The sequence below is a fragment of the Rana temporaria genome, chromosome 10, assembly GCF_905171775.1.
Source record: "Rana temporaria chromosome 10, aRanTem1.1, whole genome shotgun sequence".
Taxonomy (NCBI): domain Eukaryota; kingdom Metazoa; phylum Chordata; class Amphibia; order Anura; family Ranidae; genus Rana; species Rana temporaria.
Genome location: NC_053498.1, coordinates 78,656,961 through 78,681,851, shown reverse-complemented (window position 1 = coordinate 78,681,851; position 24,891 = coordinate 78,656,961). Strand labels below are relative to the sequence as shown.

Genomic DNA, 24,891 nt, shown 5'->3' with positions numbered 1-24,891 from the left:
ATATTTTAACCCAATCCCAACTGATCCTTGACAGTAACTACCCCCATTAACCTTTTTTACACTGCGGTACCAATTACCATAACCCAGGCCTCCAGCCGACCCAGCTCTGAGACCCCTTTTTAACCCGCAGTGCACCGTAACCGTATTGCAGCAGACACCGTTCCACTGCAATAACCACCATAGGGGGCCATCCCATCGATGAGCCCCCCAACCATTTCCATTCCATCATTTCACTGTCACCGTCAAGGACCAAGGACACCGCCACAGCCCGGAAGGAAAACCCCCCTTTTCCTTATGGGCCCCCCCACACCCGCAGGGCTCTCTGAACCCCTTCCTGTATACCCATCATCCACAAGTCTATACCCACATCCGTCAGATGAACACCATCCTTGAGCAGATACAAACCCACATTAACCTCCAACTCCCTGTGTCTCACCCCTAAACCCCCGTGTTTAGCCACAAACCTCCCTAGTACCTTGTTTACTTTTACCCTTCCCTTATTGACCCGATCCACCGACCTTGCCATGCGCCATGTACTTCGCGCGACAATGTCTGACCAGATGATCAACATATTGGGGAAAGATGCCCGCATCGTCAAGACGTCCGCCTTAACTGCCGTCATCAAATCCCCTATAGGCCGGATCCCCAGGTCATTCCCCCCGACGTGTAACATCAACACATCTGGGGGTCGGTCGAGCCGAGCATAGCGCTGTACTTCCGACAGCACCCTGCCCCAACCCATCCCAGGGATCCCCAACCAACGAATAGTAGCCTCCTGCCTGGAAATTCCCAATTGCCTACCCCCTGGCCTAGCATCCGCTCTTCTAGCCCCCCTACAGACATAAGAATGCCCCATGATCCATACGAGGCGCGCCTGTCTTCCACCTGAAAAAACAAACAATAAATCATGACTATTAACAATTTGCCCCCACAGAAAAGATACCGGCCTTTCCTGTAGACTACTTTTCTCCCCCCCATTTATTAATCCATCAACAAATGAGGGCGAACATACGAACGGAATCTCCTCGACTGCCATCTCCCAATCCGCTTCACTGCCGCCTCATCCAACCCACACCGGGCCGCCTCGGTTGCCGCCCCGATGCGGAAGGAGTGCGAGGCAAACAGCCGCTCGTCTAACCCCACCATCTTCAAACATTTTTTAAAAATTGCAATGAATTGAAACCGTGAAACAAAAGACCCATCCACGTGTACCCAAAACGGGCCACCAACCTCAGGGCGTCCCTCTGCATATTCCCTTACCACCCTTACCGGACACATCTCTGAACCCGGCATCGCATACAAAATTACGTCCCTCCCTTTTCCCCTCTGATCCGTCTTTGACCGTCTCAGCCGAAAAACCACCCTATCATCATCTGACCGTACGTCACCCCCCAAAAAACCCCCGGCCACCCGTTTTGAGGGACTAACCAACTCCCCTATCCGAAATGCCCCAAAAAATGCCACCGAAAAAAACGCCCGAAACAAACGCATTTCGTATTCGGACGAACAAACTTCCTTTAAAACCCCAAAAATTCTCCCCAAAATTGAAAATGACACTGGCCTCCGCTCGTCCTTGTACTGGCGCCCTTTCTTGTATCCTTTTACCGTCTGTTTTACCCAAAATGTTTTCGTGAGGTCTGTCCTACCCTCCAATTTGAACCAAAACGCTAAAGCTGCTAGTTTTTTCTCTAAAGCAGATACCGACCCTCCCTTCTCTATATGTCTTACCACAAAATACACCACTAACAAGCCCATATCGCCTTCCCCCAGCTCGGCGCCTGCCAGCCGTCTGAAAATGGCCCATTCCTCCCATACTTTCGAGTATGCAGCCCATGTCTGCCCACTCACCGACCTCCTGATCCAGTCTGCAGCGGCTCCAATGCAAGCCCCCACATCCACCCAGGGCAAGGAACCCCTTCTGCATCCGCCCCTGGCGCCAGCTCCCTGAACCTGTTCCACTGAAATCGAGACAAGGCGTCAGCGAGTTTGTTATCCACCCCCGGGATGTGTACAGCATACAAGAATATGTTCCACTGCAAACAACGCAACACGAGATGGCGCAGTAATCTCACCACCGGTACCGATGAACCGGAAATTCGATTAATGACTTGTACCACCCCCATGTTATCGCAATTTAGCCTGATCTTCAAATTTTTGCATTCTTCCCCCCACAACTCGATTGCCACCACCACCGGGAATAGTTCTAGCAGCACCAGGTTCTTCTCAAAACCCGCTGCTGTCCATGACCTAGGCCATGCCTCAGCGCTCCACCGCCCCTTAAAAAAGGCCCCATAACCCGTGGACCCGGCCGCATCCGTGACCAAATCCAGGTCAAAGTTGCTGACAGGCCCTGACATCCAGATCGCCCTTCCATTATACGTTTCCAAAAACGTATCCCAGATGTGCAAATCTGCTTTCAGCTCACCCGTTAGACGGATATAATGTTTCGGCGCCTTCACCCCCGCTGTTGCTGCCGACAGCCGTCGGCAAAAAACCCTCCCCATAGGGATGATGCGGCAGGCGAAATTCAACTTTCCCAACAAAGACTGCAGGGACACCAGCTGAACCTTGTCCCGCCCCAGCATCCCCCGAATCTCCATCCGAAGATTCTCCACCTTGTTCATTGGAAGCCTACACTCCATAGCCTCGGAATCAATCATGATTCCCAAAAAACTCAACGCCGTGGTTGGACCCTCCGTTTTGTCGGCTGCCAAGGGCACTCCAAACTTTTCCGCCATGTGCTGCAACGTTGCCAACAATATTGCGCACACATTGGACGACGGGGGCCCAACACACAGGAAGTCATCCAGGTAGTGGATTACTGAATCCGTGTCCGCCACATCCCTGACCACCCATTCCAAGAAAGAGCTAAACGTTTCGAAAAACGCGCAAGAAATCGAGCAGCCCATTGGCAAACATCGATCCACGTAGAACTCATCCCGCCACCGACAACCCAACAGCCGAAAGCTGTCTGGGTGAACTGGCAGTAAGCGGAACGCGGCCTCAATGTCCGATTTTGCCATCAGGGCTCCCCTTCCGTACCGCCGCACCCATCGTACTGCCGCTTCAAACGACGTATACGATACCGTGCATGCTTCGGGATCTATAGCGTCATTCACCGACCCCCCCTTTGGGAAGGACAGGTGATGAATGAGGCGAAACTTGTTTGGTTCCTTCTTGGGAACCACCCCCAGAGGGGACACCACCAAATCAGGCAGCGGCATCTCTGTGAATGGCCCCACCATCCTACCCAGCTGAACTTCTTTTGCTAATTTTTCTGACACTACCGCCGGGTTTTCTAAGGCAGACCGCAGGTTCCTAGCCAAGGGTGGCACCTTCGACAAGGAACAGGGAATGATAAATCCCTCCGAAAACCCTGCCGCAAGCAGCCGCGCCGCCCCTCTGTCTGGGTACCTATCTAGAAAAGGCCCCATCTTTTCCACCTTCACTGGCGTTCTCCTCCTTTCCAGCAGCATCCCCCCCCGCTTGCCCTTTTTGAAGCAACGCGACAAGGGGTGAGCCCCCCCGCATCCGGAGCATTCGTGTTTAAAGCGACAGGCTCCTCCATATTTGCAGGAACCCTCGTTAAACTTCCAGCACCCCCCCCCATTTTTTTCCGGCCGGTGATCCGGAGGAGGGAGTACCCGCGGCCCCGCCCTGAAAAAACGGCGTATTAGGCCGTGGCGCAGAAATGATCCGCATCCACAGGCTTATATCCTTGTGATCCCAACGTATAGAAGGACGCACAGCCCGCCGCTGGCGAAACTGTTCGTCATACCTCAACCATCCTGTCCCCCCATATACCCTATATGCTTCACCTATCGCGTCCAGATAGCAGAACAGCGCAGAACAGTGTTCCGGGCTCTTCTCCCCTATGACGCTGGCCATAATCACAAATGCTTGTAACCAGTTGGTGAAAGTGCGAGGAATCAGCCTGTACCTTCGTTTCTCCTCGTCGTCCTTTTTGAAACTATCCGGCTTCACCCTATCCAAGTTAAACTTTTCTAACGGCAGGAGGGAAAAAATCTCAACGTACTCACCTTTTTGGATTTTCTCCCGAACCTCCTGTTTTAGATGTGACCCCAGTGGCCCTTCAAAGCAAATATATACTTCACCTTTTGACCCATCGTCCATCCGTACCACATCCGTCCTGACCCCCCCCCGTGTCACTACTTGCAGTGCTATCTGGCACCAACCCCGTATTCCCCCCCACCGTGGGAGGTAACCCCCCCGCAAAGGGAACCCCGCCCACTGACCCCCCAATCCAGGGCGCAGCCTGAGGAAGCGTTCCTCCAACCCCCCCCTCCCCGGCAAAGCGATGCAACAATTCACCCAAACCACACAATAATTCTTGCATCCCCCCAGGGGAACCCTGGGCAGCAGGAGCTAATCCCGCCACCCCGGGGGCCCCGGCTTGCGTTCGCACTGAACTCCCCATATTAACAACATTTTCAGGAGGACCCCCGCCCCCCCCCCAACAGAGCACATAAAGCATTAACAAAATCCCCAGATAAATTATTAGCGGACTTACCAGGCTGGCCGGGACCGTCCCTCACAGCCGACACTGGCAACTCCATCGTAGACGAATGTTCTCTCTGCTCCTCATCATCCGATCCTGAAGCTTCACCCTCCGATCGATCTTCCGAGGCCGGCGTCCTTGGCGAAGTCTGCCTCCCAGGCGTGGCAAGCCTGGAGGCCGTAGATCCCAGCCTCCCGGCGGACCGTCCTCTCCCGATCGACCCTGCCGTGGATGTCCCTGCTCCGCTGCTTCCCCCGCTGGTACTTCGATCGGCATCCCTCAATGTATCTGTTGTTTTGGGGCTAACCCTTGTCCTGGACTTGGTTGTAGTGTTCCTGGCAGGCCCCCCTGTGGAGGAATTCTGCTTGGATCGTTGGCCCCCCCTCCCTGCTGCAGTACTGTTAATTAGGGGATGAAAGGCCTCTGCCATGCTGCTATGCCTCGTGTGTGAGGATCGGGCGCCATTTTTTTCCGAAGCCCCGCCCCCCGGGCCTAAATTATGTCTGCCAGCACCCCCAGCCGCAGCGTGGGTTCGCTTGGCTGGAGGGGGTGAAGGGTGGCTTTGTGGGCTGCTATTAGACCGCCGGGACCGCGGTGTTGGGGTAGGTGAGTAGCGCTGCGGTGCTCGTGAGCGCCGAGCGCGTGGGGTCAATACCGCATCCGTCTGGGACCCCCCCGCCTCGTCTATTAGTAGGCCCCCCACCTGAGATTCTAGCCATCCTTCCTCCTTGTTAGCTGCCGCTGCTCTGAGTCTTGCTAGTATTACATCGACATCCATCTCTGAATCCGTTTGAGGGGAAACAAATATCTCTGAATATGTTTGAGGGAGCAACAAGAAATCCTGCCTCCCTCTTCTCACTCTGCCTGCGTGTGGTTTTGGCGCCGCTCCCGCCCCCTATATATAAGGCTCCGCCCCCTCACCGGACCGCTCCTCCAGCCACTCCCCTGAGACTGAGAGCTCTCCTGCTATCTTAACCCTCCGTTGCCCTGATTCCACCCCAGTCATGCCAGCCCTACGTTTATTCCTTGTGCTTTTACTCCGGGCTTTTCTAGACACACCAAATTTTCACAGGCACTCCAGAGTCAGAGAACAGTCTGTGGCTTTGTTTTGTTTATTGAGGATTAATAACTTGGATAGGGATGGGAGGTTATGGGATGCCCACCTGACTTCAGAAAAACAACAACAACTTCAGGGACATCTTCCTATACAGTCATGGCAAAAAATATTGGCACCCCTGCATTTCGGTCAGATAATGCACCACTGTGCCCAGAAAATTGTTCAATTACAAATGTGTGAACAACTAAACCTTGTTTCTACCGCATGCCTTACCTATGTTATTGTTCTCTGCTCGCACATAATAACATTTGGCAAGGCTGTTCTTAGCTTCTGTGTAATTAATCATAGAGGCTCTGGGTTAAAGGATACATCTTTACAAGCATTGATATTATGGGGAAACTCTAGCAAGCCTTACAATGCATTGAGATTATGGGGGAACTCTAGCCTTATAAAGTCTATATACACTTGCCTGCAGACCCTAGCTGGATCACTGTTGGTTGATCTGACTCTTAATCAGATCAAGCAATGGCTCTTTGCAGGCAGTGACTTGCAGCCCCTAGGTGTGTAGCAAAAATGGCAGTGAAACAGCTTGCACTTCTTCTTCTTCTGTGGCTACTGATCCCAGTACAACCTCTTCAGGCACTGCCCACCCACCTGGCTGCAGCTCCCCCTTACACTAGCCCTCCAGGCCAAGTTCTTCATAACAGCCCTCCAGACTGACTCTTCACCAGCCCACCCGGCTGACTATCACCAGCCTACTCCCAGGAGATCTCTTGGGGGTGAAGACTTAGCCCACTGTTGTCTTCAGGGAGAACTGGCTACATGTGGCAGTCTCCCCCTTGTAAGTCCCCAGTAGTGTTGATCTAGTCACACTGTTCTCTTTCTTGCTCTCGTGCCTCCAGAAAGGGATTCCTCTGTGTGTAGAGGCAGGATCCCCCCCGGCCCAAGGTCACCCCCTGAGGGCCACCAACAGCCTCCTCAGCACTATATCTCCATCTGCCACCTGACTGCCCCTGCCGGCATGGCTAATGCCTATTTATGAGATAAGCCCTGCCCCCGCCAACCCTATACTGGGGTTTGGTCGAGGCTCTCATAACTATTCCAGGCAGCTCCTCCTAACCTCTTACCCTCCAGCTCTAGAACATTCTCCAATGTCCCAGAAACCGAAGGAGGCAACACAAGAGCTGTCATCCATATTCACAGCTCAGCTAAATAAATGTACCTACACTACAAACCCTAGACTATATCTAGCACACAATAGAGGGTACTACATGGACAGGTGTAACTACAAGTGTTTGTGTATAATATATATAAACATTATATATATATATATATAATTTTATATATATATATTTATATATAAAAAAATTGACATTAAGCCAGTTTTTCACAAACAAGTGTATATATATGAAAGAATAACGGTTCAGACCTCATGCAAAACGCAGGCCATTTGCAATTTGAAGTGGGTGTCAATAGAACGTTAATAACACCACAAAAGGAAGTCACAAATGCATTGCGCTTGCTCGCACCTGCATGCACTGGATCGCATGGTACTTTTGTACCATGTGATCCGTTTACAGAGCGTTTTAAAGCGTCGTATATGCACTACTTCAAAAATAGCACAGGAACACACTGTGCGGGCATGGTGTGAACCGGCCTTAGACCTGACAAACAAACATTTGATACCTGAGCCTGAATGTGTGGAAGGCCTTGTAGACTGAGACCTGGAGTAGAAAATTCTCATATAAAATTTTTCATATAGATTTTTTTTTTTTTTGCAGTCTGAATACAAAAATATAAACAGTTTCTCCACATTTTTTTTATTGAGGAATGTTAACATGAAGGTGCCAACTGGGCCACCCATTGAGAAAATTTAAACCAATTCATTAGGAACCAGCCAAATATTGAACAGTGTATGGCCAGCTTTAGTTTATTAACCACTTGCCGACCACCCATAGCCGAAAAACGGCTGCAGGGCAGGGCATCCCAGGATCGCGCTCCCACGCGCCCCATACTTAGCCAACCATCCATGCTCAGCCATGCCATCCATACTCAGCCATCCATCCTCAGCCATCCCATCCATACTCAGCTATGCCACCATACTCATTCTGCCATCCATACTCATCCTGCCATCCATACTCCGCTATGCCATCCATACTCGGGTATGCCATCCATACTCAGCCATCCTCATCCACTGCTCAGCTATCCCCATCCACTGCTCATTCATCCACATTCATGGCTCGGCCATCCCCATCCATGACTCATAAATGCCACATCAGTTCTCATCCGTGCCACATCCATGCCACCACAGTGCCTATCAGTGGCACTATAGTGCCTATCGGTGCCTCACAAAGGTGTAATAGGTAGTGTCTGCCTGATCCTCCATTGCTGATCCAGCCTGAACACTGACCATCCCTTGCCTGCTGCTTCTGCCTGTATTGATCCGCTGTGTATTACCTGGCTAATCTGACCTTGCTCCTGCCTGCTGTTTGCACCTGCGTGCATCTGTTGCTCTTTGGCGCACCTGCTTCCGCTGACCTGCATCCTCAGCTTCCAAGCCAGTTCCTGTCTTTGCCAGCTGTGCGCACCTGCTTCTGCATACACCTGTTTCTGCGGGAATCGGCCACTAGCGGTGCAGTATTAACCCCCGCTAGCGGCCGATAAAGGGTTAATACCGCCCGCAATGCCCCCCCTTGCAGAGGCGCATTGCGGGCGGTATTGCCGCGGTTTCCCATTGTTTAAAATGGGAAGGAGCGGTGAAGGAGTGGTATACATGCCGCTCCTCTCACCGCTCCAAAGATGCTGCTGTCAGGAGATTTTTTTCTCTCCCGCCAGCACATCGCCTCAGTGTGAAAGTCCTCGGGCTTTCACATTGAGTAGGCAGTGAAGGAGTTTTTCAGGCGTATAGCAGCGCTATTTTTAGCGCTGTACCGCCTGAAAAACTCCTCAGTGTGAAAGGGGTCTTACACTGCACTGCTCTGGGGACAGGATGTAATATACAGTATGTATACTGTAAATATATATATTTTTTTACACAATGTATATACAATAGCTGGCTGTTCTAATATCACTGTATATCAGTGTCCCCAGCCATTATGTCTGATCACTGCCAAGCAGTACAATGTCACCAGACCAGTGCTGCCAGGTGGGGGACACCAGTTAGTGTCACTGATTACCGCCACACCAGTAATTTTGTCCCTAATCACTGCCACACCAGTTACAATTTCCCTGATCACCACCTCATTAGTCCTTCAGATTCAGAACTCTTAAAATAATCTCAAAGAGAAATTATTATGATTCAGTTATATATTGTCCCTAATCCCTGCACACTAGTCATATTGTCCCTAATCACCGCCACACTAGTTACAGTATCCTTGATCCCTACCACACAAGTCATATTCTCCCTAATCACTGTCCCTTAAAGTGTTCCTGGCCACCACCACACCAGTTGTCAACACACTAGTGTAAGCCAGCACCAATATCCCTAATTGTCGCCACACCAGTCCCAGTGTCACTTGACCAGTATAAGTCAGAATCAGTATTCCTGATTGCTGCCACACCATACCTCCCAACTTTTCAAAATTCAACTGCGGAACATTCATTCAATTGGCCGACATTACAGTTTGTAAGGGGGGGTGCCACCGACCGCCCAACATTAGAGTGGATAAGCAGGGGGGGGGGGACTGCCGCTGACCACCCGACATTACAGGTATTATTAGTGGATAAGCGGGGGGGGGGGGGGCGCAGGGTGATATCTTCTTACCTCCTCCTCCCGTGCTGCCTCCACTGGCTCCTCTACCTGTGCGGGAAAATTTCCTCTATTGCGTGACTGCGGGAAAAAAGTGTCAATGCAGGAAAGTCCGTGCGGGTTGGGAGGTATGCCTCACTAGTCTCCAGTGTGTAACAATGTTACTGATCACCACCATACCAATGCAGTGTTGCCTCTGCCTGCCGCCTGTACTGACTCTGACATGTTAATTGACCAAATTTTTGCCTGTTGTCAAGGCCCAATTCTTTTGCCTGTTTGCTGACCCATCTCCATATCCCACTGACTATATTTGTGAGACACCAGTCCCAGCTATCCCCTGTGGACAACTGCACTCTTGAAACCACAGGAACCTTTTTGTTCTTTCTCTCTTCAACCTCCTGTACTTCCTGGCCAGTGAACATGGCATTCCAAGGAGCAGTCATGTACTAGTAGGCTAGGCTCGCTTGGCTTATAGGAACTGGGACTGCCCATTGGTGCAGCACGGTGGCTAAGTGGTTAGCACTTCCACCTACAGTGCATTGAAAAAGTATTCATACCCCCTGAAATTTTCCACATTTTGTCATGTTACAACCAAAAGCATAAATGTATTTTATTCAGATTTTATGTGATAGACCAACACAAAGTGGCACATAATTGTGAAGTGGAAGAAAAATTATAAATGGTTTTCCAAATCAATATGTGAAAAGTGTGGCGTGCATTTGTATTCAGCCCCCTTTACTCTGATACTGCTAATTAAAATCTAGTCGAACCAATTGCCTTCAGAAGCCACATAATTAGTAAATCCAGTCCAACTGTGAGTAATTTATTAGTATGAATACAGCTGTTCGGTGAAGCCCTCAGAGGTTTAGTAGGGAACCTTAGTGACCAAACAGCACCATGAAGGCCAAGGAACACACCAGACAGATCAGGGATAAAACAAGCTTTGAACATCTCACGGAGCACTGTTCAATCCATCATCCAAAAATGGACAGAGTATGGCACAACTGCAAACCTACCAAGACATGATCTTCCACCTAAACTGACAGGCCGGGCAAGGAGAACATTAACCAGAGATGTAGCCATGAGGCCCATCTTAACTCTGGAGGAGCTGCAGAGTTCCACAGCTTAGGTGGGAGAATCTGTCCACAGGATAACTATTAGTCATGCACTCCACAAATCTGTGTAATATATATAGATAGATGGCGCAAAAACCAGGAGAGCACAGTCAATAATAGAAAAGTACATATATTATATGGTCCATGTCAATAACAAAAAATGAAACATAATAAATGAATGAATGAGTCAATGAATCAATAGTCCAATATAAGTCCAATAGCACTATAGTGTCAGCAAAATCCTGAAGCAGAAGCAGACTCTGAAAGATATGTATAGGCAAAAAGAGAAAATGCGCCAACCTAAGTGCAGTAAGTGGGTATTTAATTCAAGCAATTTGCACAGTAAAAATGGCTACTCACAAAACCAGTGTAAATACAGGCATGTAATGGAAGAGACGGCTGGTCCGATGTCACAACGTGTTATCAGCAGTACAACAGGCTGGTCTCTTATCCTGGTCCCCAGGGTGATGGAAACGAAGGTCCAAGGTGTTCGGGAGCCTTTGGGGAACCCCACAGAGAACAGGAGCCGTGGATGCTGTAACAGAAGCGGCGTGCGTTCCAGCGTGGAACGCAGCGTATCGCCGTACAACCGGAAGTGACGTAGGGGCTTCGGACAGCCAATGGGATGACGCGTTTCTCAGCCTCCGCTGGTTCATCAGATGGATCGCACGCCGCTTCTGAGATCCATTTTTACTGTGCAAATTGCTTGAATTAAATACCCACTTACTGCACTTAGGTTGGCGCATTTTCTCTTTTTGTCTATACTCCACAAATCTGGCCTTTATGGAAGAGTGACAAGAAGAAAGCCATTGCTGAAAGAAAGCCATAAGAAGTCCTATTAGCAGTTTGCGAGAAGCCATGTGGGGGACACAACAAACATGTGGAAGAAGGCGCACTGGTCATATGAGACCAAAATTAAACTTTTTGACCTAAGCAAAATGCAATGTGTGTCAGAAAACTAATGCTGCACATCCTCCTGAACACACCATCCCCACTGTGAAACACGGTGGTGGCAGCATGAAAAGGGAAGCTGGTCAGAGTTGATGGGAAGATGGATGGAGCCAAATACAGGGTTAATTTTAAAAGAAAACCTTTTAGAGTTTGCAAAAGACTTAAAACTGGGGCAGCAGTTCCCCTTCCAGCAGGACAATGACCCTAAACATACAGCCAGAGCTACAATGCAATAGTTTAGATCAAAGCATATTCATGTGTTAGAATGGCCTAGTCAAGGTCCAGACCTAAATCCAATTGAGAATCGGTAGCACGACTTGAAAATTGCTTTTTTCAGACACTCTCCATCCAATCTGACAGAGCTTGAGCTATTTTGCAAAGAAGAATGGGCAAAAGTGTCACTCTCTAGATGTGCAAAGCTGGTAGAGACATACCCAAAAAGACTTGCAGCTGTAATTGCAGTGAAAGGTGGTTCTACAAAGTATTGACTTCGGGGGGGCTGAATACAAATGCACTCCACACTATTCAGATATTTATTTGTAAAAAATTGTGAAAACCATTTATCATTTTCCTTCCACTTCACAATTATGTGCCACTTTGTGTTGGTCAATCACATGAAACCCCTAATAAAATAAATTAAAATTTTTGGTTGTAACATGACAAAATGTGGAAAATTTCAACGGGTATAAATACTTTTTCAAGGCACTGTAACAGCACTAGGCTTGTCAGTTCAAATCCCAACCAGGGCACTACCTACCTGAAGTTTGCATGTTCTCCCTGTGTGCGTGCGTTTCCTCCCACACTCCAAAGAGATTGCTGGTACGTAGGTGAATTGGCTCCTGTCAAGGATGGACTGGCCATTGGGACTACAGGGAGTTTCCCGGTGGGACGATGGCTCAGTGGGCCGGCTTCAGTGACAGCGGACCGCCGCCCCCCTCCGCTCCTCTGTCTCTCCCTTCCCACAGCACTCACCTCCTCTCCCTCCCTGCAGTGCTCACCTGGGGGGAACAAAGATGCAGGGGGAGGACCAGAGGAGCAGGGGGGAGGACCAGAGGAGCAGGGGGGATGACAGAGGAGCATGGGGGAGGGGACAGTCGGCTGACTCAACAGCTATGGCCTGGGGGTTTCTCACTTCAGCCTAATCTTACCCCATAAGGTGGGGGCACCGAACTGATTCTTTGCCCCGGGTGAAATAATGTCTAGCTTACCCACTGGTACTGCCTATAAGAGTACCAGTACCAGCCATTCTACTCTAATAAAGTAGAACAGCTAGTGAAGGGGAAGAGGGGGCTTGGGTGGCCGGGGGGGGGGGGTGCGGGAGTTGTCTGGTCGCCATGGGAGAGACCTGTCAAAGTGGGCCAGTCCGGATGAAGTCCAGGGCCAAATTTTTGTCCCAGTCCAGCTCCTGTGTAAATTAGCCCTTGTATGTGTATGTATAAGTGTGAGATAGGGACCTTAGATTGTAAGCTCCTTGAAGGCTGGGACTGATGTGAATGTATACTATACGTACAGTACCTATAATAATAATAATAATAATCTGACCATCTGACTGACTGTTTCTTTTAACCAGTTTCGGACTGCCCCACATACAAATACTGCAGCAGGGTGCCCCCGCTGTGCAGTCACATACAGGTACTTGACTCGAGCCCCCGCCGTCACGGCGGCGATTCGTTTTGGTTCAGAACCGATCACTCAACAGGTCCAGGCCAATGATTTATGGCCTGTACCTGCTGATCGGTGCTGACCAATGGACAAACTTCCTATTCCTGTGTAATGTAATCTTCCGTCCTGGAGCCTTTTTGGTTCCAGCGTGTGGGAGAGAAGCATCTCACTGTGAGTACATCAATACCACAATAACAGCAGTAAGCGTAGGCACATATTTTCACCCCCTGAACCCAGTTAACCCTTTTGCTCCCTGTCATTCTCTGTCACAGTATCACCAAGTGCAGTTTACTGATCTCTGCATTGGTGTCAGTGTTATGCTGGCCATACACCCCAAGAAAAATCGTCCGAACGAACTTTCGAAAAACGAACGTTCAGTCGTGAGCGCAAACGATAGTGCCATCATGTAATAACCGATAAATCGTTCAGTGGACATAAATAAAAAAAAATTGGTTAGTTTTTTTTACATATACCTAGTGCAGAAAGTTCGGACGGGAAACACATTAACCTTCCGATTTATCGTTCGTTCGGCAGAAAATGTCCATACTTGTCCTTTGTTTTTTCGGCTCAAAAACTTCCAACGATTATTGATTTTGTGCCCATTAACTGATCGAAAAACGAATGAACTGTCTGAACGACCGATTTTCGTCCGATTTTTCGTATAGTGTATGGCCAGCATTAGGGCAGTAAGTAGTAAGCCCGGATAGGTTTAGGGTACCCCCCAATATATTCCCTAATAAAGGTTTAACCTCTGGAGATTTTTTTTCTGATCTCTGTATTAGTGTCACGTGTGACACTAGTTAGTGTTAGTTAGTGTCAATGTCAGTTTTGGTGTTAGCGTCAGTTAGTGACAATCCCAGACAGCATCAGATTTTAACCCTTTGATTGCCAGTAACACTAAGGCCTCGTACACACGACCGAACATGTCCGCTGAAACTGGTCCGTCAGACCAGTTTCAGCAGACATGTTTGGTCGTGTGTAGGGCCGACCGGACAATTTTCCAGCGGACAACTGTTTCTTAGCATGCTAAGAAACATGTCCGCTGGAACCATGTCCGCCGGACATGTCCGATGGTCAGTATGACTCATCGGACATGTCCGCTGGCCCGAGAACCCGCCCATGACGTCGAAGTGATTCGACGTATGCGTGGAAGCATTGAACTTCCGATCGCGCACGTCGCCGCGTCATCGTCGCCGCCACGTCACCACGTCGTCTGTCCGCGGCAAATTTGGTCTGATGGTGTGTACAGCCATCAGACCAAATGATCCCAGCGGACATGTCTGATGAAAACGGTCCGCGGACCGTTTTCATCGAACGTGTTGGGTCGTCTGTACGAGGCCTAACACACACGCTCACAACATTCACCTCCCTTACTAAAATAGTGTCTGAACAGATCAATATCTTTGATCTATACTAGCATCCCCAGTAGTATAGTATTCCCAAAAATGCAGCGTTAGCAGGATCAGCCCAGACACCTGCGTTTAGCTCCTCCGCCCAGCCCAGCCCACCCAAGTGCAGTATCAATAAATTACTGTCACTTACAAAATACATCACACCAAACCGCAGCATTTAGCAGAATTAGGCCTGATCCCTGCTAGCACTAACAGTTACATTTTTTTGTAGCAGTATAAACAGTCCTCTGACAACCAGGTGCTCTTTTACCTGTGAGTCACATTAGTAAACTATAAATTTTTTGGCCAAAATGTCAAACGGAAGTTATGCTAGTGAAGAGGAGCGGGGTGTCCTCACTGTCAGATTCAGGCTCAGTATTTTAAACTGTAGAGTGTGGCACCCCGACAGATGACGGAGTAGTGGTCCCTGCTAAGGTCAGGCGTACCCGACCCCGTTCTTCTGTTGCTGAGATGCAACAACCACATAATACTTGTATGCAGCAGAGTGTCAGTACTAGTGCTGCTCAACCTTCTGGTGAACTGACAAGCACTAGCGGCTTAGTACACCCTGGTCTTAGACAAACCAGTACTGCAGTATCACTTGGTGACGTGGCAAGTCCCATAAGTGCCGTTTAAAATTGAGTTCCTTGGATTTTTCGAATAAAAAGTATAACAATTTTTTTTTCAAAATTTGTGCCTTTTTTTCTGTTTATTTTGCAAAAAATAAAAATACCAGAGGTGATCAAATACCACCAAAATAAAGCAATTTTTGTGGGGAAAAAAAGATGCAAATTTTGTTTGTGTAGAGTATTGCATGACTGTGCTACCAGTTAAATCAGCGCAGTGTCAAATTGTAAAAAGTGCTCTGGTCATTAAGGGGGTAAAAACTTTCCGGGGCTAAAGTGGTTAAACATCATCCCCTGTGCACAACTGCACTCCTGGAACCACAAGGGCTCTATTGTTCTCTTCTTCAGCCTCCTGTACTTCCTGGTCAGTAAACAAGACATTCTAGGGGGTAGCCATATGCCAGTAGGCTAAGCTTGCTTGGCTTATAGGGACTGGGACTACTATAGGTGATGCTAAACTAAGCTATATTCCATGACCATAGAGGCACCCATTACAGTACATTGGTTTGGATACAATTGGTTGATTTGTGTGATACTCAAAATACAATGGGCCAGATTCACAGCAGAAATACGCCGGCGTATCTACTGATACGCCGGCGTATTTTCAAATTTGCCGCGTCGTATCTTGATTTGGAATTCTCAAACCAAGATACGACGGCTTTTGGCATAGATCCGACAGGCGTACGGCTTCGTACGCCTTCGGATCGTAGGTGTAATTCTCCGGCGGCCGCTGGGTGGAGTTTGCGTCGGCGTCGGGTATGCAAATTAGCTGTTTACGGCGATCCACGAAGGTACGCGCGTTTGTCGCATTCTCTTACGTCGTCGCTAGTCGGTTTTTCCCATCGCAAACTTAAAGGGTCACTAAAGGGTATAGAGACATAAAAGTTAACTGATTCCTTTTAAAAATGATTAAAAATTGAATTTAATCTATCATATAATGTGCCTCTAGTTTCACGTTTGGTTTTAAAGGTACATACATGAAGTTCCGGGTGAGAGGTGAGTCGGGAAGACTCACAGAACAAAAACAACAAATCCAGGGCAGTGTTTTGTTTTTAAAATGAATCTGATTGGTTCTGAGGAGTTTTAGACACACAGTAATGACAGTTTAGACCACCGTGAAAATCTCCCAGTACGATGGTTATAAGGAAACAGGCAACCAGGAGGTGTGGAGATCACAGCAGAATTACAGCTACTTCAAAGCAAAAACGAACAATGAGGACATGAAACCAGTACTGCAGTAAGGTAAAGGAAGCTATTTAGCTAAAAAAAAAAATTCCTTTAGTGACCCTTTAAGCCTGCTATTTCATGGCTTAGATTTAGACCAGTCATGTTAAAGTATGGCCATCGTTCCTGCGTCAAATTTTAATTTTTTTTTTTTTTGCGTAAGACGTCCGGGAATACGAAAGTACGTTACGCACGTCGCCGTTCAAAAAACACGTTGGGGCGCCGTAATTTCGCGCAAAGCACGGCGGGAAATTTCCAAACGGAGCATGCGCAGAACGTTCAGAGCGGGAACGCGCCTAATTTAAATGGTACACGCCCCATTTGAATTAGGCGGGCTTGCGCCGGACGGCTTTACGCTACGCCGCCGAAAGTTTACACGCAAGTGCTATGTGAATCAAGCACTTACGCTGAATCTGGCCCAATGTCTGGTATATAAGCAGACCAGACTGCAAAAACATCTCACAAATCTGGTACTGCCACAATCTGGAGACATAGCAGATGGTGTTTTGGGGTGTAATTATAAGTATGCCTATGCTGTGTGTGTGAGAAATAACTTCTTAAAATTACAAATTTGTAAACAAAAACACATTTTATTTCTTCAGTTATGTAACAAAATTTACAACTTCAAAAAACTCACAATGCCTCTTACTAAATACCTTGGGCTTTCCTTCTCCATTTCTTGCCACAGCCGGACACACATGATGTCAGTGGGATAGGAAGTTAGGGTAAATCTCAACTGAGAAAAATCAATTTTAATTTAGGCCCTGCTCACACCTGTATATGTTATGTTCATTGCAGGTGCTGTGCATTGGAAAAGTCCTGTTTTCTGCATATTTGATATGGTCTCTAGGTAAACGCATGCTACCTATTGATATATGCTAGCACCCAAAGCACACTGCACCTAAAAAACATAAAAACACTTTGGAGTGAACAGAGCCTTACATACTTTTCTAACCGATCCCTACTCCACCTAAAATAAAAAAAGGCTGCCTTCTGGCTTGTTCTTGTTGCTTGTAGATGCCTTTTGTAACACCATGGTTTGCTCCAGGGACCCAGCCTTGTGGCACCACTTCTTTATGATTAATGTTCATATCTTTAGTCATAGGTGTCAGCACAATTAAAAGAAATTTCAAAACTACAATGTTATAGACGGCTCCCAGTACATTTTAATCCCTTCATGCCTAAGGGTAAAACAAATTGTAATGCAACTTTGACATGTGTTAGTAAAACACATATCATCACAACTACTTTGTGCATCAAGGTGGATTATACTTTGGGTTTTTTTCAGGACAAATTGGGCTTTCATTTGGTAGTAAATGGTTATGGATATCTCCTGATTTTTATTTTATTTTATTATTATCAAAGAAAAACTGTCCCAAAATTGTACAAAATATTTTTCTTTTAATTTAGCTGTATATTTCTTGTTACTCCCATAACCTTCCACCAAGGAACCACCTAAAATAAATTCTCCTACTTTTAACAATCGCAGCAATACCACATACGTGTATATTATTTGTTGTTTGTACTAGTAGTACAGCCAAGAAGCAATAGTGCGCATTTTGCTTTTTTTTGTCCTACCTAAAACACAGAAGCTGATGCCATTTAATTTTTTTTTTTTTTTAAATCCTGGCCAAATATATTGACCCGGACCTTCGACCCTGGCCTTGACCTTTGACCCTAACTTGACCCAAACACCAACCCTGACACTAAATTATCTCAAACCTTGATCTAGGTATTTTGGGCCAGATTCACGTATCCTAGCGTATCTTTGTGCGGGCGTAGCGTATCCTATTTACGCTACGCCTCCGCAACTTAAACGGGCAAGTGCAGTATTCACAAAGCACTTGCTCCGTAAGTTGCGGCGGCGTAGCGTAAATGGGCCGGCGTAAGCCCGCGTAATTCAAATGTGGAAGAGGTGGGCGTGTTGTGTGTAAATCAATCTTGACCCCACGTAAATGATGCGCCTAACGAACAGCGCATGCACGCGCATGCTCAGTATCATGTCGAATTTACTCCATAAGATACGCCAGGCCCATTGCTTGTGACGTGAACGTAACCTACGCACAGCCACATTCACGTACGACTTACGTAAACGACGTAAAAAGATACGCTTGCCGACGTCCATACTTTGCATTGGCTGCGCCTCATATAGCAGGGGTAACTTTACGCCGGACGTAAGCCTAACGTAAATGGCGTAGCGGCCGCAAGTACGTTCGTGAATCGGCGTATCTACCTAATTTACATATTCAACGCGTAAATCTACGGAAGCGCCCCTTGCGGCCAGTGTAAATATGCACCCAAGATACGACGGCGTAGGAGACGCCGCTCGTATCTTGGCCAAATCTATGCGTAACTGATTCTAAGAATCAGGCGCATAGATACGACGGCTCACATTCGGACTTACGACGGCGTACGTGGAGATACGCCGTCGTAAGTCCGCTGTGAATCTGGCCCTTTGTCTTTATTTTTTTTTTTTTTTTTTTTTTCTTTAAACACACTTTTTTTCCAAAAAGGGAGAAAGAAAGGCGCACTTTTTTTCCACTGCAAGGAAAGATACATTGTCACTTTTCTCTACATTCACAGAGACAGAAACACAGGATCCAGCTTCACGGTGACTGATCACTGTGGTAGCCAATCAGAGGCTACCACAGCGATCAGATGACTCGGAATCTGGAGTTCCAGGTCCCGATCGTTAGTACAGGGCCTGGGTCTCTTGGTGACACAGGGAGATATGCATATGCCCCATGGAAAAAAAGCCCAGTGCAGTGTTACGTCGGCAGGAAAGGGATTAAAGCTAACCAGCAAAAATAAATCTGTTTCAGCTACACGGGCTAAAACCAGAGGTTTTTATTGTATTTGTTTGCCAATACATGTAGAAGCCACATTGCCGTGTCAAGGCACCTCTGATACGTGGTCCCTAAAAGCAATGAATAGATGGCAGACTCACTTAGAGGTAACAGTTTTTCATAATTAAAAAATATCACACACTTTGTTAACATAAGTTGAATAATGATGTGTAGACTGAGATTTATTTATTTTTTAAATCAGAGAGTTGCATAGTAGACTTTTTTTAATTGAAGTAGCATTTGTACGTCACATCTTCATACTGTATGTATATACATCAACAATGGTAAGTACCATGTGTAAAATATTAGATGAATCTACATCATCATATGCAGCATTTATATATATATATATATATATATATATATATATATATATATATATATATATATATATATATATATATATATATATATATAAAGACATTTTATGATAAACTGACATCCAGAAAATCTCCTTAGAATTACAATGCAATTGTTAAAGTCACACATCAAGTAAAAATATTAAGAAAAATATTTACACATTTAAATAATTTAGCAGTTAAGATAGTTTCCTTTTGAGACTTCTGGATTATATCCTATGGATAAGGTTTGGCAGGACTAAGTAACAAAAAAACAAAACAAAAAAATCAACATTTTAAACATGATTAAAATATGTTACATTGGTGGCTCTAGCTTGTTAGAAAACACAGTACAGTCTGTGGAATCCTGAGACAGAATGTAGTTTTAAAAGAACATTTTCAAAAGCTTCCCAACATGATCTTCAGTGATTTCATTTTGTGGATCATCTTCATTTACGGGTAGAAGGTATTCTACAACAATGGAGGCACTTTCATTGTTTTGGCTTACTTGTCTCCTTTTTTTTTATTAGCGACAAAAGACGTTTTTCAATGAAGGTATGTTGGAGAATTCCATCGATACCATGGTCTACATAAAGAGAGTCATGAAATTATTACTTGGCAATAAAACTGATTGAATTAAAGAGAAATAAATTATTATTTACAGTCTCCTTATATAACTGGACTGTGTAATTATAAGGGGCTTCTAGATCAACTCTGTTTAGTAATGTGTTTAAAGTACATAAAAAAATTAGATAAACCATATTTTTGAACGAAGGCTCAACACAAGGGCACATAAGAAACAATTTTTGACCTAGGCCAGAAATAATCCAATTCAGAAATAATCCAAAAGGGGGGCAAAAGGAAAATTATATAAAGTTATTAAAGTGGAACTATACTCACCTTGAATCCACCAATGCGGTGTCCCAGAGCTCCCTGCTGGCAGCTGACGTCTTCAGGCAGCTGGATTCTAGTTCTCCATTACCAGCCACCTTCATTGGCTGGGCGAGGGTGGGGTCACTCCCGTGAATTCACAGGAGTGCAGTCAGCTTTGGCATTGCCGAATTTCAATGCGCATGTCAGCTCACTGTACAGGGTCGGACAGGCAGGTAAGTAACTTTATTGCAGATCATTGCCTGTGCACCCTTTTTTTTTTTTTGTTGGTAAAAAGTTACCCCTTTTTTGTTGATAAAGAAAAAACACTCATCCCCTTGGTGATATATATATATACATTACAAGGATTTCGACAAACTTTGTTGCAGATTCCTACCTTTTGTTATTCTGAAGAAATCCCTGTGTATTTGTCTGTGCCCATGTTCTGAAGTGAATTTAATGGGAGTGTTTTTTTAATTATCAACAAGCAGCTGCACCTGCAGGGCTCTAATGAGGAAAATTGCAGGGCCCTACATTCCTTTAGATGTGTTTACCTATTGGAAATATCTCACCAAAAATGAAATTTTTGTTGCAGGGGATGCCTGAAATCTGACTTTTATCTTAGTGCAGACTTCTGGGAAAATAAGTGAGCCAATCACACAAGCAGGAAATGACATATTTGGGGAGTGTTCTGTACACATTCTATGTACATAAGACCTCCAGGTAGCCATATTGCATTGAATTTCACAGAAAATAACAGAGCTACAGATTGGAATTGGTAATTTTTAATAACATTCAATTACAATATGACCTGTGTCTCAATTGTATATGCTATATTTATTATTTTTCTGTTTGCTTTTTTTTTTTTACTTTAAAGGGGTTGTAAACCCTCACAGTTTTTCACCTTAATGCATTCTTTTGTGCTGCAGCTCCCCCCATACCCCCCCCCCTTTTTTCTTACCTAAACCCAATTGTTCCAGCGGCGGGGACAAGCACAGCAGCTCCTGCCACTATCTTGGGTCCTCATTGGATAGATTGATAGCAGCAGGAGCCATTGGCTCCCACTGCTGTCAATCAAATCCAGTGACACAGGAGCCAGAGGGTGAGGCAGCCTTGTCCTACTGTCTGTGTCAATGGATGCAGTATCAGGACTCGGGGGCGTGCCCGCACTAGTCTCCCCATGGAATGCGGCTCTCCATGGGGGCACTCGAGAGGAGGAGAAGCCAGGAGCACCGCGGGGGAACCCAAAAAAAGGAGGATCTAGGCAACTCTTTGTAAAACTCTTGCACAGAGGAGGTAAGTATAACATGTTTGTTGTTTAAAAAACAAAACAAAAAAAAAAAGAAGCTTTACAATCACTTTATTTGCTCCCTAGAGCTTTCAATTGCTCATTATACTCCCAAAAAAGGTACACAAACAATTTAATATGCATGCAAGACAATTCTGTCTGTGCCAAATAAAGTAAAAGAGTAAATCTGAAGCCTCGTACACACGACCGAGAAACTCGACGGGCGAAACACATCGTTTTCCTCGTCGAGTTCCTTGTTAGGCTGTCGAGGAACTCGACAAGCCGTTTTTCTCCATTCCCGTCAAGGAAATAGAGAACTTGCTCTCTTTTTGGCTCGTCGAGTTTCTCGACAGTTTCCTCAACGAAAATGTACACACGACCGGTTTCCTCGGCAAAAAAATATCTCCCAGCAAGTTTCTTGCTGGTTTTTGCCGAGAAACTCGGTTGTGTGTACGAGGCCTTACTGTGTGTGTGTATATATACTGTATAATATATATATATGATAGGCAAACAAAAGAACGCTTACCCAGATGAGCTGTAGCTGGAGGTATTCACATTGGGTTTTGAACTGTTTAGAGAGATTCCAGGGCTGCAAGAATGAAGGCCTGAACTTGGTGAGGATGGTCTGCTGGAACTCCCAGGTGAACAAGATGAAGTTACTGTAATAAAGAACCCATCAAAGCAAACATTGTAAGTGCACATATTGAGAATTCATCTATACCTTTTAATAGCTCACCCTGATTCCGAGACTTAAAGCAGCTCTATTTTCTATGCCCAGCAACAAGAGTAGGAGTGCTAAAGTTGCTTGCTCCATCTTGCTCTCAGCACCCCCCCCCCCCCCCAGCACAGCAAGTCTATCTCTGCTTTGTTGATGTGGCATATGCCACTTCACCAGTTTGGTACAAGAAAAAAAGAAAACTCTGTTGATTTCCACTATTGTGTGCATTTTGTAATTATACACAACACCAAAAAGTAATACAAACCTTAGTTAGAATAAGATTATAGAACAAACTTGTGATCTGCACTGACAAGGCTACAGGAGTGCAAAACTGTATTGATTGTACAAAGTAACATTGATTGATCACTGAGACATAATTTTAACAGTTATTATTTTATCAGGACAGGTTCTGAGTGGCTCCTTATCTGATAAAGATGCCAGATATACCTGGAAAGGCTAATCCATTAGCACTGTCTAGCATTAATACAGGGTCAGAGACTTGGAACAAGCATGCAACAAATAAACTTCCAAGAAAGTCCAGATTTTCTATCACTAAAATTTTCCTGGCCCAGTGTGCACAGAAGCCAAAGCATTAAGCCTCGTACACACGCTCGGTTTTCTCTGCAAGAACCAGCAAGAAAACTGCTGGCAGAGTATACCGTGTGTGTGTACGAGGCTTTCAGGTTTCTAGTCAAGAAAACTGCCTAAAATCTTGACGAGAAAAATGGAGAACATGTTCTCTATTTTCTCGTCGTGATTCTCGGCAGTGTTTTCCTGCCGAGAAACCCGAGAGTGTGTATACTTACCTGTCGCTGTGGAAACCCTTGCATGCTCGAAATGACTTTGACGCATGCGCGGTAGCTTCCTAGGCATAGGTAGGGTGCAGAAAGATGGCGGCGATGGCATCAAATGTGACAAGCGCATGCTCGTCGTACGCGATGACGTCACAGCTTTCTTGCCTTCCAAAAGAACCGCGGTTCTTTTGAAAGGAGTGTCTGTACACTCGGGCAGCAAGAGATTCTTGCCAAGAATCTCGTCAGGAAAAACACATTTTTTTTCCTGATGAGATTCTGGCCCGTGTGTACAGGGCTTTACAGAATGTATAGTGACAGTGTCTCCTTATGGGCCGTACAGACGACGAACATGTCTGCTGAAACTGGTCCACGGACCAGTTTCAGCAGACATATCCGGCGGACCGGTTTCATTGTACATGTTTGCCCGTGTGTACGCGGCCTTAGGAAGCACTCATGACAAAAATGGGTTCAGAATGTAAAACACTGAGAATCATTTATGATGAAATCTCAGGGAAAAATAATACAATTGCAGACCAAAATAGCATTAGCAGTATTGGTGAATGTAAAGGTTTTGAGTAGAGTAGAGAGGGATCAGAACACTTGTCAGGTTTTATTGTTGTTTGTGCCCCCGTTATGGAGATTCACCCTCTCTATTTGCTTTACCATTTTCATTGGAAGTCAAGGCAAAAGAAAATCACAAATTTTAGGTCAACATCAGAACACTTATGCCTCATACACACGGTCCCACTTTCAGACCGCCTTTTTTTTCTCGGAAAGACCAACCGTGTGTAGCCTCCATCTGACTTTTTTTGTCGGAAGTCCAACAGACCTAAGATAGAGAACCTGTTCTCTTTCTTTCCGTCAGGCCCCGTATAGACGTCCGAGGAACTTGACGGGCAAAACTCATCGTTTTGCTCGTCGAGTTCTGTGTGAAGCCGCCGAGGATCTCGGCGAGCCAACTTTCCTCATTGAACAACGAGGAAATAGAGAACATGTTCTCTATTTGGCTCAACGAGGAACTCGTCGGCTTCCTCGGCCGAAAGTGTACACACGCCGGGTTTCTCGGCAGAATTCAGCTCCGATCGAGTTTCTGGCTGAATTCTGCCGAGAAACTCAGTCGTGTGTACGGGGCCTTAGACTTTCGACGGACTCACGGTGGACTTTTGCACGTTAAAAAGTCCGACCGTGTGTACGAGGCATAATAGAGGGTAAATCAATAGGCACATTAGTTCTGGTGACACACTGCGATTACCTAACTTTGGAGGAGTTTCCTCTCACTACCTGTTTGGCTATGAGACAGGAAGTGAAGGGAAATCTCAATCGGACACAAATGACAAAACATAAAAAACAACAACCCAGACTATCCAAAATGAAAAAAAAAAAAATATGTTTTGCCATTAGTTACATTTTAATAGGGTCGACTTGTGCAGTGTATGTGTAAATATTGCCTCTGCTAATGTTATCTTACCTGTGCTGGTCATTGTGCTGTGCACTGGAGCGATACCTAAAGACCCCAAAGAACCGGACGTTGATACCTGACACAGAAAAAAAATATCATTACGGCAACAGGACAATATACAGTGTATGTGTATAAATATATATTTTCATTCAGCGTGTACATAACATCTCCTACTGTATGTTATGTTCTACAATTCCCTCTCCCATCTGACTTCATAGGTAGTATTAGTAATACAAATTATAATCTACTGATCGCAATGCCATGTTGTAGTGTTGAGTGTGCTCA

The 24,891-nt window shown here is 46.0% G+C and overlaps 1 protein-coding gene across 3 annotated transcripts in view; it reads right to left on the bottom strand.

Annotated features, from left to right (window-relative positions):
* Window positions 1–19,974: 19,974 nt before the first annotated feature.
* The window catches only part of POU2F3 (POU class 2 homeobox 3), a 137,006-nt gene continuing 132,089 nt past the window's right edge, over window positions 19,975–24,891 (bottom strand). For all 3 annotated transcript variants that reach the window (XM_040325536.1, XM_040325537.1, XM_040325538.1), the window contains 3 exons: window positions 24,616–24,682; window positions 22,162–22,294; window positions 19,975–20,063 (listed from right to left, as the gene is read on the bottom strand). In XM_040325536.1, coding sequence (XP_040181470.1) covers window positions 20,024–20,063; window positions 22,162–22,294; window positions 24,616–24,682 — 240 coding nt within the window. In that variant the 3' untranslated portion in view covers window positions 19,975–20,023. The remainder of the gene's footprint in view (window positions 20,064–22,161; window positions 22,295–24,615; window positions 24,683–24,891) is intronic.